The sequence below is a fragment of the Callospermophilus lateralis genome, chromosome 5 (genome assembly GCF_048772815.1).
Source record: "Callospermophilus lateralis isolate mCalLat2 chromosome 5, mCalLat2.hap1, whole genome shotgun sequence".
Taxonomy (NCBI): domain Eukaryota; kingdom Metazoa; phylum Chordata; class Mammalia; order Rodentia; family Sciuridae; genus Callospermophilus; species Callospermophilus lateralis.
The window spans coordinates 37,523,529-37,535,560 of NC_135309.1; the positions used below are offsets into that span (position 1 = coordinate 37,523,529).

The window sequence follows — 12,032 nt, forward strand, 5'->3', positions numbered from 1 at the left end:
ACCTGTTTCTTGAGTTTTCAGTTTCCTCTCCCTCTACTCTTTAGGGAATATCTTGCTAAGACAAATCATTCTTTTTTTTTTCTTTTTATTTTATTCATTTATTTATATGTGGCACCGAGAATTGAACCCAGTGCTTCACACATGTATGGCAAGCACTCTACCACTGAGCCATAACCCCTGCCCTGACAAGTCAATTCTTCTTTCAAGTTATCTCATGTGTGTCCACCATCCAGTCTTCTCCCTGCTGTCCCAGCCCTCCTTGGCCCATTTCTTTTCCCTGAGTATTCCATAAACCAGGCTACTTCCTCTTCCAAATGAAACCCCATACCCATTAAGCAATGCCTCCTCACTTCTCCATCCCACAGCCTCTGGCTCTAATCTGCTTTCTGAGTGGACTTACCTAGTTCATGTAAGTAGAATCATACCACACTTGGCATTTTGTATCTGGTGTCTTTCACTTAGCATAATGTTTTGGAAATCCGTCCATGTTGTAGCATGAATCAGTATTCCATTTCTTTTCATGGTTGAATAATATTCCATTGTATGGGTAGAACACATTTTGTTACCCTCATCAGCCTGACAACTCCACCTTTTGGCTATTGTGCACAGTACTGTTATGAAAACCAGAGTATGAGTACCTGCTTTCAATTCTTTGGGGCATATACTTAGGAATGGAATTGCTGGGGCATATGGTAACTCCGTGTTTAACTTTTTGAGGATGATATGATGTTTTAACTCTTGACTCTGAATGCCTTTGGGTATCCAGCTCTGTCTTTGTTTCCACCTATTTTTGTCGTCTTTCACCCAGCCCGGTTCGACTCATTTACATTATATGGCCCCTGAAGGCATCTGAATTTGCAATTCCCTACATTAAAAAAACCCCAACCCCCACCCCCCCAGTGCCCAAATCAGCTGCTGAAAACTAGCTGAAGGCGTCGAGCAAATCTCTTTACCTTTCAGAGTACTACTTTGGCTCAGTCTCAAAAAATGAAAATAGTGCTTACCTGATAGGAGGCGGCAAGGATCAGAGAGGTGATGGACTCAACGAGCCTCTTCCGAAGCTGTTTAGTTCTGGCAAGAGAGAGAAAGGCGGGTGAGGACAGGAGGAACTGGGGGAGGAGGAGCGGGCGAGCTGGCCAGGAGACTTCTGGGGCCTCGGCGGTGCTGGAGGCTTCGAACCCACCCGGGTCCGAGCCGGCGCGCCCAGAGGTGGCAGCCGAGCGGTGCACAGCAGCTAAGGGACCCTAGGCCCCAGCAGATCAGTACTGGTCTGTGCGCCCCGACTTGGGGCGGGGCTCAGGTTGGATTACCGGTGGGCGGGCGCTGTCCCCCCGTCCCCGCCCCCCACATCCGGGGGCCGGGGCCGGGGCCGGGGCCGGGCTCAGGGCTTGCCGCGCGCCGGTGAGTCAGGCCGGGTTTTCCCTCCTCCTCCAGGGCAGGCGAGAGAGTGCCGCCGATCGCGTCCCTTCCTCGCCAATCCGGCTCCGGCGCCTGTCCGCCCGTCCGCCGCCCGCGTTTTCTAGGTGCCTGCCTCACGGCCGCTCCGGCTCGGCTCGCAGTCTCTGCTGGAATCGGCGCTTCGGAGGAGGGTTCAAATCCGCCCAAAGAAACAGCGGCGCACCCGGGCGCGGAGCGGCGGTCGGCGAGCGCTGCGCCAGCATGGTAAGTGGGGCGCGCTAGGGGCCGGAGGATGGACGCGCGGGGCAGGGAGGGTGGCCGAGTTCTCGCTTTTCGGGTGTCCTTGGCCACATTGCAACCCCTAGCTGGCCGAAGCTCCCGTCTGAAAAATGGGCGGGGATGGCAGCGTGCGGTGTGCGCCCAGGTGTCTTCAGCTCCTGGGCGCCGGGTTGCGCTGGAGAGGCGGGCGGCAGGTTACGCTCTTCTCTGCAACCCCTGTAAACGCGCTTTTCTTGGAACATCGCCCAGGACCCCTGCGCCACCGCTGGGCGGGGCAGGCGCCCTTGGCGAAGAAGTCTGACCTCGGCCTCCGCCCCCCTTGCCCAGAGACTCGCGTCAGGCCCCAGGAAGCAGGAGGAAAGGGGAGCGTCCCCCCACCTCGCCTCCTAGGTAGCTCGAGGACTTCCAGTGGTTCTGGGGATTCCTTGCCTTCTCCACTGCCTTCCCGGGGACAGTTCTGTGGGGGATGTCAACCTCCTCTTCTCCGCCTTCCCCTCTCACCCGCCCCGCCCCCAGTATTCCTCCTTTCTCCCTCTGGTCCCTCTCCCGTCCCGGCGACAGCTGCGGACTTGAGGATAGGGAACATTCCTGGGTCTTGGCGATTTAGACACTGAACCATTCCGGGCCAGAGCCTTTGACCAAAGCGAGGGCCAGTCTAGGACCCGGTGGAAATTAGGGCTCTAGATATATCCGGAAGGAGAACTGAGACACCCTTACCCCCAGCCCATAGGAAGAGATTGGGCCTGGCCGTCCTGGGGCAGGAGCAGAGGCAGGAGACCCTTCTGAGCTCTGTGATCACCCTCTTTCCAGTGCCCTCCCAGGCAGGACTCCTTTGCCTACTGGCTGCGTGTGGGTGTGTTAAGTGCGAGACTGAATGAATGCCGCCAGCCGGCTCCCGCCACCGCCTCTAGCAGCTTCCAGAGCTTGGAGTCCTCAAGCCAGCCACACTTCCACTATTTCTTCCTGACCCTCAGGGCCAGGCAGGAGGGATCCCAGGCCAAAGGGACTTCCATCCAAACTAGCCTGGTGGCAGATGCCCTTGGGAGAAACAGGCCGGGGTGGGGGGGGGAGGGGGCTGGGCAGTCTACATAATACAGCAATGTCCATAGAAGGTGACCCCTGGCTGAGACAGCCTGATGCAGTACAGAAGGCTTTGCCCAGACAGTTGAGATCGCCTCTCACTGTGGGATTTGGGGCAATTAATTTCCTCTTTCTAGGCTGTAAAGTCCAGATAGGGTCATCACTGCCCTGCCTGCCTCCACTAGCTGTTGTGAAGATGAATGAGATAACAAAGTGGAAGGGCTGAGAAAAACTGTAGTGCGCTGTGCACCTGTGAATGACTGCACAGGTCAGTTGCTTGCAGAGGTCAGCTGCCAGGCTGCGCCTCTTCAAGTGTCTCATGGGGATTGAGTATGCCAGCCTCTCCCATTCCCTCTCCAGGCCCCATCACACACTGCCCCCTCTTTTGGAGCTGGGACCACATTCCAGTCTCATTCCTTTGGGGCAGCTGCAGACACACCCCTCAGCCTGGCTGATCCTCCAGCAGGTGGTGGGACCCTCCCCTGGGGCCAGGGCTCTGGAAGGCCTAACCCAAGCCAAAGCTGGCAGGACTCACCCATAGGGGGTTGGGATGTGCATGGAGTCAGAGAATCCGGGAAGCCTGTGCACTTTCTCCTATGCAGCTGATCATGACCTTGGACACATTATTTCCCCTTCTGAGCCTCAGTTTCCTCTTCCGAAGTGAGGGGTGTCAATACTCCCCTCCTATGTGCATTTCGAAGAAGGGATAGTCCTCAGGGTCTGGAGCTGGAATGTCCCACTGCATGTCCTCTCTTCCTTTGCTTGGTGGCCAGGGCAGCACTGTTCTACCAAGGGTTGGTTCAAAAGAGCTGTGCCTCTATGTTCAGGGCTATCCATGCCATCTGCTGATCTTGGGGGTAAAGTGGGAGGGGAACAGGAATGAAAAGTCCCTTTTGGAGCTATCTGGGGCCTGTGAAAGATGTCCCTCTAATGACCTAGCCTAAACCCAGCCAGTTGGATGGTGGTGGATTTTTAGCTCTGTGCAGAGATCTGGGCAGGCACAGAAGCCCAGGCACTTCTGTTCTCTTGTCTTTCTGTGCCTAAGTCCCAGGGAGACTGCATGGTTCTTGCTGTCTCTCCCGCCCTCCTCCTTCACCAAATCCTCTCCAGCCCCGCCTCACAGCCCTGACCTGAGCAGACATTCCCCTGGGCTTCCAAGCAACGCAAGGGAGGAATGTCTGTGTGTTTGGGGGAGGGTGTGGAGGTGGGATGGATCCTTTAGGAAAAGCGATTGTCCCTAGATTGAGACCTAGGCAGAATGGAGCCTTCTTGAAGCAAGGGATTCAACCCTGCTGTGGAAGCTGAGAAAATAGCTAGAGATGTTACCCAGGAGGGGTGGACAGTGGAGGGTGGGGGCTTAAGGAAAGACAAAGGGAAGGGCACTCTTTGTGCCCTTCAATCTCTGTACTGCTTCTAATAGCTGGCCTCACACTCCCCATTCAGCATCAGCACACCAACATGTGCGTACACATTCCTAGCCAGGTGCGGGAGGACCCCTCAGTCTTCATGCTGGGGTGTTCCTCTGTTATGTCTGTGTCCTTGAAGGTGCTCAGTGCTATGTGGTGACCTTGTGCATGATACTATGGCTATCCTGTGTCCTGTACCATAGGTTTCTCCATGCTGAGTGGGGACATTGTGTTCCCTGTGTATTCATAGGCATTGTTATGGTCCATGGCTACAGCTGCTCCCCTGGACCTGAGACCCTTGCTGGGACACATAGTGTCAGCGTGTCAGTTATTTATCCCTGAGGACAGAAGTGAGCATTGCCAGGGGAAGGCTTGGTGGTATGGGTTTGGGGTGAGGTGGGCATATTTGGCTTCACTGCCAATATCCCAATCCCCTGGTCACACGGGACTTAACAATTTGTTCACAAGATCCTTTCACTTCCATTTGACATTGACTGTCATGGTAACCCTAGCAGGAAGGCAGGGCAAGATGTGGAAACTGAGGCATGTCAAAGGGAGATTATTAGTGCCTAGGGTCCCACACAGAGAGAAAAGGAGGGGCAGCTGGAGATCAGCTTCTTTGCTGTCCTCTCTCTGAGAAGGAGTGACAGATCAGTGCACATTTAAATAGAGTACTGTCTTCCTGGGCAGAGGTGTTGTAGCAAGGGGCTGTCAGATGGGGAGGCAAGATGACTCACTTTCAGTCTTTTGGCTGTGGGTGACATTCTGGGTCCCCAGTAGACATTAGGTAGTCATGGAGTTGGAATCTCAGGCATCCTCACCCCAGTAGCTCTGTGACCTTGGACAAGTCACTTCACTTCACTGAGCTCTGGAGGCCTTACCTTTAGAAAAGGACATTAACTATGTCACAGGAAGTGCCTTATCACTGAAGGAGCCCAGCACCTGTGACTCCTTAGCTGGATGAATCTCCTGGGGCTGGGGTGTACTGACTCAGTCTTGTCCCCCACCTCAGGGCTGGGGTCTGGGAGAAGAAGACTGAGAAGATTATTTTTGCCCAGGGTGTGGTTGAGAGCTGTAGAGTGGGGGTAGGGGACAGGGCCCGCCCTCCTTCTCCCTCTCAGAGAGCTTTGTCTTCCACAAACACAAAACCTGGAAATGGTTAAGGAAGATGGAGCCTCCTAAGGACCATTGTTTTGGGGTGGGAGTGGGTGTCCCGGAAGTATATTGGATGGGTGGTGGGGGACTTTCAGCTGCAGCCTGCCTGCTGGGCATCTGTTCTGGAATGGGAGAAGGGACAGTGGGGTAGGAGGCAGAAAAGGAGGCATTCACACAAGACATTTGTATCTGCGTTAGGGTGGGCATTGGGCTGAGCACATGTTCCATTGGGGACCCTAGGTACCCACCCATTTCACCTTCCAGTGTGTCAGGCCCAGCACAGGTGGGAATAAGCCTGGTCACTTGGCAGTGTTTGTGTGTGATTAAGCTCTGCTTCAGCCAGCCTGTGTTGACCCTGGCTGCGGGCCAGACCCTGGACAGCGTGCTTTGTCATGTTATCTCACCCTATCCTTCCAGCATCCCTCTGTGATAAGAGCTATCATTGCCATTGTACATATGCATGAAACCAAGGCTTATAGAGGTTAGGGGCATGGCCAAGGTCACACACCAGTTGGTTCTGCTCTAGGTCAGGATATGAAACCTGTTTGGCCTTGTGGTGGGCTTTGGTATAATAGCAGCAGCACCACAGGCATAGCAGGGGTCTAGCTGCCCCTTCCCTCTGCCTCCCACCACTGCCCAGACCTGAACACCTGTTCCGGAAAACTCAACCATTGTTCCTCCCTTAGGCCCTTCCTGTTTGTATCGTCATCCTTCCTCCCTGTGGGCCCTTCCTGTTTGTATCCCTCCCACTGTAGCCCCCAACCCCACCCATGCCAGATGTTTCCCTGAGGGAGCTCTGACCCTTTACTGGAAGAGGGGCTGGACAGGTTATCTCAAGGGAAGGAGAAGAAATAGAGTCCATCTGGGGCTGGGAGTGGTGGTGCACGCCTGTAATCCCAGCAGCTTGTAAAGCTGAGACAGGAGGATTGCGGGTTCAAAGACAGCCTCAGCAAAAGCAAGGTGCCAGGCAACTCAGTGAGACCCTGTTTCTAAATAAAATACAAAATAGGGCTGGGGATGTGGCTCATTGGTTGAGTGCTCCTGAGTTCAATCCCCAGTAGCTCCCCCTGTCCCCCCACCCCACCCCCCGCCAAAAAAAAAAAAAAAAAAAAAGAGTTCATCTGGGAATTGGAAGGAATAGAGAGTCCTTCTGGACTGGTTCGCTATGCTTCCTCCCCATTCAACAAATTTGGTCGGGACCTTGGCAGAAGAGTTAGCAAGGTCAGGGTCAGACAGCCTGAGTCCGTCCTCTATTAGCTCTTTGCTGGCCTGGTCTCAAGAGGTGGGCCCTTGTCCTACTACTTGAGGTCTTCCTCCCACCATACCCACTTATCATGCTTCCACATTGCACACAGGACGCTACTGGAGCTGTCCCTTTGGTGTTCCAACTGAATGTTAGATGAGCAGGAGGCTTTGGGACCTGAACCCCTTTCTCTTGGCAGTTTGGGAGTCATGTCCTGACATTGTCTCTGATTCCTACCCACATCTGCCTCTCTTGGGCCTGGGCAGGTAGAAGAGCTGGCAGATGACAAGTGCCTGGTTTTAGGGAATCTGGGGATTTGGGCAGTGAGTGCTCACCTGCTCCTAATGGAACCTCCTGATTCCCTGAAGCAGCTGCCTGTGCCCTGTTGAAACTTCATGGCCACAGCCCCAGGCCCTGCTGGCATTGCCATGGGCAGCGTGGGCAGCCTGTTGGAACGTCAGGACTTCTCCCCTGAAGAGCTTCGGGCAGCACTTGCTGGGTCTCGAGGCTCTCGCCAACCTGATGGACTCCTCCGGAAAGGTTTGGGCCAGCGTGAGCTCCTTAGCTATCTGCACCTCCCCAAGAAGGATGGCAAGACCACCAAGCGGGCACCTCGGAATGAGCCTGCTGACTATGCTACCCTCTACTACCGGGAACATCCTCGGGCTGGTGACTTCAGCAAGACTTCACTGCCTGAGCGGGGTCGCTTTGACAAGGTGTGTCTCTGCTGATGTCCTTTATGTGGCACAGGGAAGTTGGAGATGGGCAGCTTGGGGCCTCCTTGGAGACCCAGTTGCTAGGATGGGATGAAGGTTGGATGGGCTAAGATGTGGAAAGCCTGCCATAGACTGGCTTGAGTCTTGGTTAATTCCTCCTGGTGGCATGTGCCCCATGTTCTCACAGAGGATTTCCAGGGGCTGCAGGAGCATCAGGAGGGGAGAGCAGAGTTTTACTATACTCACAGACCTCCCTCACACCTGCCCTCTCTTTTTGGCAGTGCCGCATCCGCCCATCAGTGTTCAAGCCTACAGCAGGTACCGGGAAAGGCTTCCTCTCCATGCAGAGCCTGGCTGCCCACAAGGGTCAGAAACTGTGGCGCAGCAATGGTAGTCTGCACACGCTGGCCTGCCACCCACCCCTGAGTCCAGGGCCCAGGGCCAGCCAGGCTCGTGCACAACTGCTGCATGCCCTCAGCCTGGATGAGGGCGGCCCTGAACCTGAGCCCAGCTTGTCTGATTCCTCCAGTGGGGGCAGTTTTGGCCGCAGTCCTGGCACAGGACCCAGCCCCTTCAGCTCCTCCCTAGGCCACATTAACCACCTTGGGGGCTCCCTAGACCGGGCCTCAAGGAGCCCCAAGGAGGCTGGGCCATTGGCTGTGCTGAGCTGCCTGCCTGAGCCACCGCCCCCCTACGAATTCTCCTGCTCCACTGCAGAGGAGGTGGTAGCCCTGCTGCCTGAGACCTGTGAGGATCTCAAGAGGGACCTTGGAGACCAGGATGGCTCCAACCCCTTCACACAGGTGAGTGAGCCCCATCCTAGGGTCCTATTCTGTCCCTTGGCATTGGTGTATGAGCCAGACTGAGGGACCCCAGATGGTTCACCCACATGTCTCTGGGAAACACTGGGTGTGGTAGCATACACCTGTAGTCCCAGGTACTTGGGGGGATGAGGCAGGAGGATCTTGAGTTCAGGGCCAGCCTGCGTGGCCAAAACAGTAAGACCCTGTCTCAAAAAAAGAGGGAGTGTAGATGTCTTGGCTTCTGTCTTCCAATAACAGCCCAAGGAGTTATTGGTGGAGAAAGTATTAGGGTGGTGGTGAGCTATGGGAGCACAGGTGGATTGTATCCAAGGGGCGGAGCCCTGTGGAAATCTAGGCATGGTTGGTCAGCCCTACTGTGAACCTCTTTCTCGTGACAGGTGCTAGAGGAGCGCCAGCGGTTGTGGTTATCTGAGTTGAAGCGCTTGTACGTGGAGCGGCTGCATGAGGTGGCTCAGAAAGCTGAGCGCAGCGAGCGCAACCTCCAGCTGCAGTTGTTCATGGCTCAGCAGGAACAGCGACGGCTGCGCAAGGAGCTCCGGGCTCAACAGGGCCTGACCTCTGAGCCTCGGCCCCCAGGTCCAGTTCCAGAGGCCGACTCCAGCAGCCGACCAGAGGAGGAAGCCCGATGGGAGGTGAGAGACCGCCAGGGACTCAGAAACACCCATCCCCACTGCCCTGGTCCCATTCTCCATTTCCCCTCCCTCAACCAGCTCTCCACACCTTGGAGCATCTGGGTCTTCAAGGAGGCCCCAAGCTGCTTTGCTTGGCCCTTGTTCATCCTGTGTCCCCCCATCTCCCAGGTGTGCCAGAAGACCGCAGAGATTAGTCTCTTGAAGCAGCAACTGCGGGAAGCCCAGGCAGAGCTGGCACAGAAACTGGCTGAGATATTTAGTCTCAAGACGCAACTTCGGGGCTTCCGGGCACAAGCCCAGGCTCAGGACGCAGAGCTGGCCAGGTTGCGTGAGACTGTGCGCAGCTTACAGGAACAGGCTCCTCGGGAGGAAGCCCCAGGCAGCTGTGAAACCGATGACTGCAAGAGCAGAGGGCTGCTGGGGGAGGCAGGAGGTAGTGAGGCTGGAGGTGGTGCTGAACACCTGCGCGCCGAGCTACTGCAAGAACGGCTCCGGGGCCAGGAGCAGGCACTGCGTTTTGAGCAGGAACGGAGGACTTGGCAGGAAGAGAAGGAGCGGGTGCTGCGCTACCAGCGGGAGATCCAGGGGGGCTACATGGACATGTACCGTCGCAATCAGGCACTGGAGCAGGAGCTGCGGGCACTACGGGAGCCCCCCACGCCCTGGAGTCCTCGACTTGAGTCCTCCAAGATCTGAGGCCAGCAGAGCAAGCTATCAGCAGATGCACTGTCCAAGATGCTCTGAGAGAGCTGACCCCTCCCTTTCACTAGTCTGGGGCAGAATGTGCAGAGGCCAACCCAGGGATGGGAGGCCCCCAAGAGGAAGGATCCAGGGGGGGGCGATGGGCAGGATAAGGTGCTGGCTACAGAGCCAGGGTTAGACCCTTCCGGCAGAGAAGCACCCAGGCAGGGCCCAGCCCTGCTCCTTGGAGTGGGTGTGGCCCAATGAAGGAGGTTAGAGAATCCAGAGCCACTGATAGGGAAGGGCAGGTGTAAGGGAGGGTGGCTGGAGAGCTGGGCTGAGGCCTTCCTTAATGGAAGGAGGCTGGGATGGAAACATTGGCCTCCTCCAGAATAAAACCACCTTTTCTTTGAGGAGGCCCTGGGTGATATATTGAGCCTGCCCTTACCAGAGTCCAGTTTTGTGGATAGTCAGGGTTGGGAGTTGACCTGGCCTGTAGCTCCTTTCATGGTCATGGTCATTGGGAGGTGTGCCCTGTGCCTGTCTGTGAAGCTGCTGATCATATGTGTTGGAGAGTGGAGGCATCCTATTTCCTTGCTCCAGTACTACACAGTTCCTTAGCTGCTGTGTGGGCTGAAATTCCTTTCTTCAGCACCAGTGGATTTTTCAGAAGGAACAATACTAGGGAACTACAAAAAAAAAAAAAAAAAACAAAAGGGCGAGTCAAAAGGCATTTCAAGGAAATGAAATGTTCCTTTTGGTGGAAAGTCTGGGCCCTGGTTGCCCAGGCCTCTGCAGGATTGGGGCCAGCCTAAGACAGCATCCTGTGGGGGCATCCAAAAGCTCCTGTGAGCTCTACCTCTTCTGGAGCCCACCTCCTATCTTTCTGTCCAGCTGTGGTGTGCCTCTCTCTTCATGGGTGGGTGAGGGGGAGGTTTAGGAAGGTGCAGAGAAGCTTGGCAGGGAAAGCTTGTGGGTTATTTGGTAAAGGATCTTACCGGAAGGAATGGAACATTTCCCCATAAGCAATGGAAGGCTATTGGGTATTTTTAGGTAGGAATGAGATTTGATCTAATTTGTATTCTGGAAAGCTCTTTCTTGAAGAAGCAGCCCCACACTTCCCACCTCTGTTCTTTACCTGGCCTTGGAACTGTCAGTCTTCTTGCACTCCTGCTGATGGTCTCAGGTTCTAGAAAACCCACAGCTACCCCAGTCCCTCAGCAGTCTTGGGACTTTGCTCCCCTCCAGGTGGTGACCTGGTGCAAGTGGAGTCTTCCCTATCTTTTGAGAGAAGCTCAGCTTATTACACATGTATCATTGGAGTGGCTACCATGCATCTAGTGCTTACTGTTTCTCTGGTTGGACCCTTGAGCTTGGGGCCACAGGGTGAATTTGATGTGCTTCCTGCTTAAGGGTAGCTAGCACACAGTCATCTGCCCTCCAATCCTTGTTCATGTAGGGCCACTCAGGGAACCTCTTAGAAGTACTCCATGTAGCCAGACATGGTGGTGTACACCTCTAATCCCAGCGGCTCAGAAGGGTGAGGCAAGAGGATCACAAGTTCAAAGCCAACTGTGGCAACTTGGTGAGGCCCTAAGCTGTCTCAAAAAATAAAAGGGCTGGGGATGTGGCTTAGTGATTAAGCACACTTGGGTTCAAATCACAGTACTCCTCCTGCCCCCAAATAAAAAAGTACTTCATGTAGAAACCCAGGCTGCTCCCTTTGGCTGACCCTTGGTCTTCCCTGGCTATTCCTGACATGCCCCCCATCAGGCCCAGTAGGTGGATCCTGGTTGTAGAGTTTGCTGGAGTGTGGACTACATCCCATCCTCCTTGGGAATTGTGGCACATGAGTTGATGGGCCCCGCCTTTTTGGGGGCCATGAGTGTAGCGTGTGACTTGTCTGGGGGTGCTGTGTTTATGGCCCTGTGAATGGCAGATGTGTTTGTGGGTGGTGGGTGTGCCCAAGGAGGTGTGTTTGGGGCACCTGGCCTCCAAAAGCCAGCTCCTGAATTGGAGGCTGGGAAAGCTGCTTCCCGGCTCTCCCTCTGCCAGGAAGCAGCTCCACTGTCCAGGCCTCGGTCAATCCTGTGTCCAGGACGGAGCCCTGAGCCTAACTAAGACCCATTTACTTCCACTCCTGAGCTCAGGTCTAATGCCTGAGGAGGGAAAGGTGAAGTACCTGGGTTAGGCAGGCTAGTCTCCACAGATCTAAGGGTATTCCTATTTCATAGGCCCCTCTAAACCCAGATCTCTGGGCCAATGGACCCCTTGAGGTTTCCCCACTTCCTGGACCTGCATGCTAGCTTGAAGCCTAAATTACTTCCTCCCTGTGACCAGGAGCTGGTTAGGCTGGGTGCCCATGTGTCCCAGAGTGGCTGGGGCCCACCTTTTGGTATACCAGCTCTGCAGAACAGCTCTCCACCCAGTAATTAGGGAGCTGGGCCGGCCAGTACAGCCAGCGGGGAGTGGGTGGGCGGTACCAAAACTTGGCAGCAGTGCCAGAAACCAAGGCCAGGCCCAGAAGAAGGGGGAGGGTGCTGGAGAGCTAAAGCTGGGGTGTCTCAAAACCAGATACCGGTTAGTTCATCCGTGCTGGGCAAACCAGTTCCCTGGTC

The 12,032-nt window shown here is 55.3% G+C and overlaps 1 protein-coding gene across 2 annotated transcripts; it reads left to right on the forward strand.

Moving 5' to 3' along the window:
- Positions 1-1,333: 1,333 nt before the first annotated feature.
- Positions 1,334-11,583, forward strand: N4bp3 (NEDD4 binding protein 3). Of its 2 annotated transcripts, none has more exons than XM_076856500.2 (5): positions 1,334-1,662; positions 6,930-7,277; positions 7,559-8,080; positions 8,479-8,733; positions 8,902-11,583. In XM_076856500.2, the coding sequence occupies exons 2-5, from the start codon at positions 6,957-6,959 to the stop codon at positions 9,427-9,429; spliced, it is 1,626 nt and encodes a 541-aa protein (XP_076712615.2). In that variant the 5' UTR covers positions 1,334-1,662; positions 6,930-6,956; the 3' UTR covers positions 9,430-11,583. The 2 variants fall into 2 exon arrangements, with proteins under 2 accessions (XP_076712615.2, XP_076712614.2); XM_076856499.2 differs by having other exon boundaries at positions 6,933-7,277.
- The last annotated feature ends 449 nt before the right edge of the window (positions 11,584-12,032 follow it).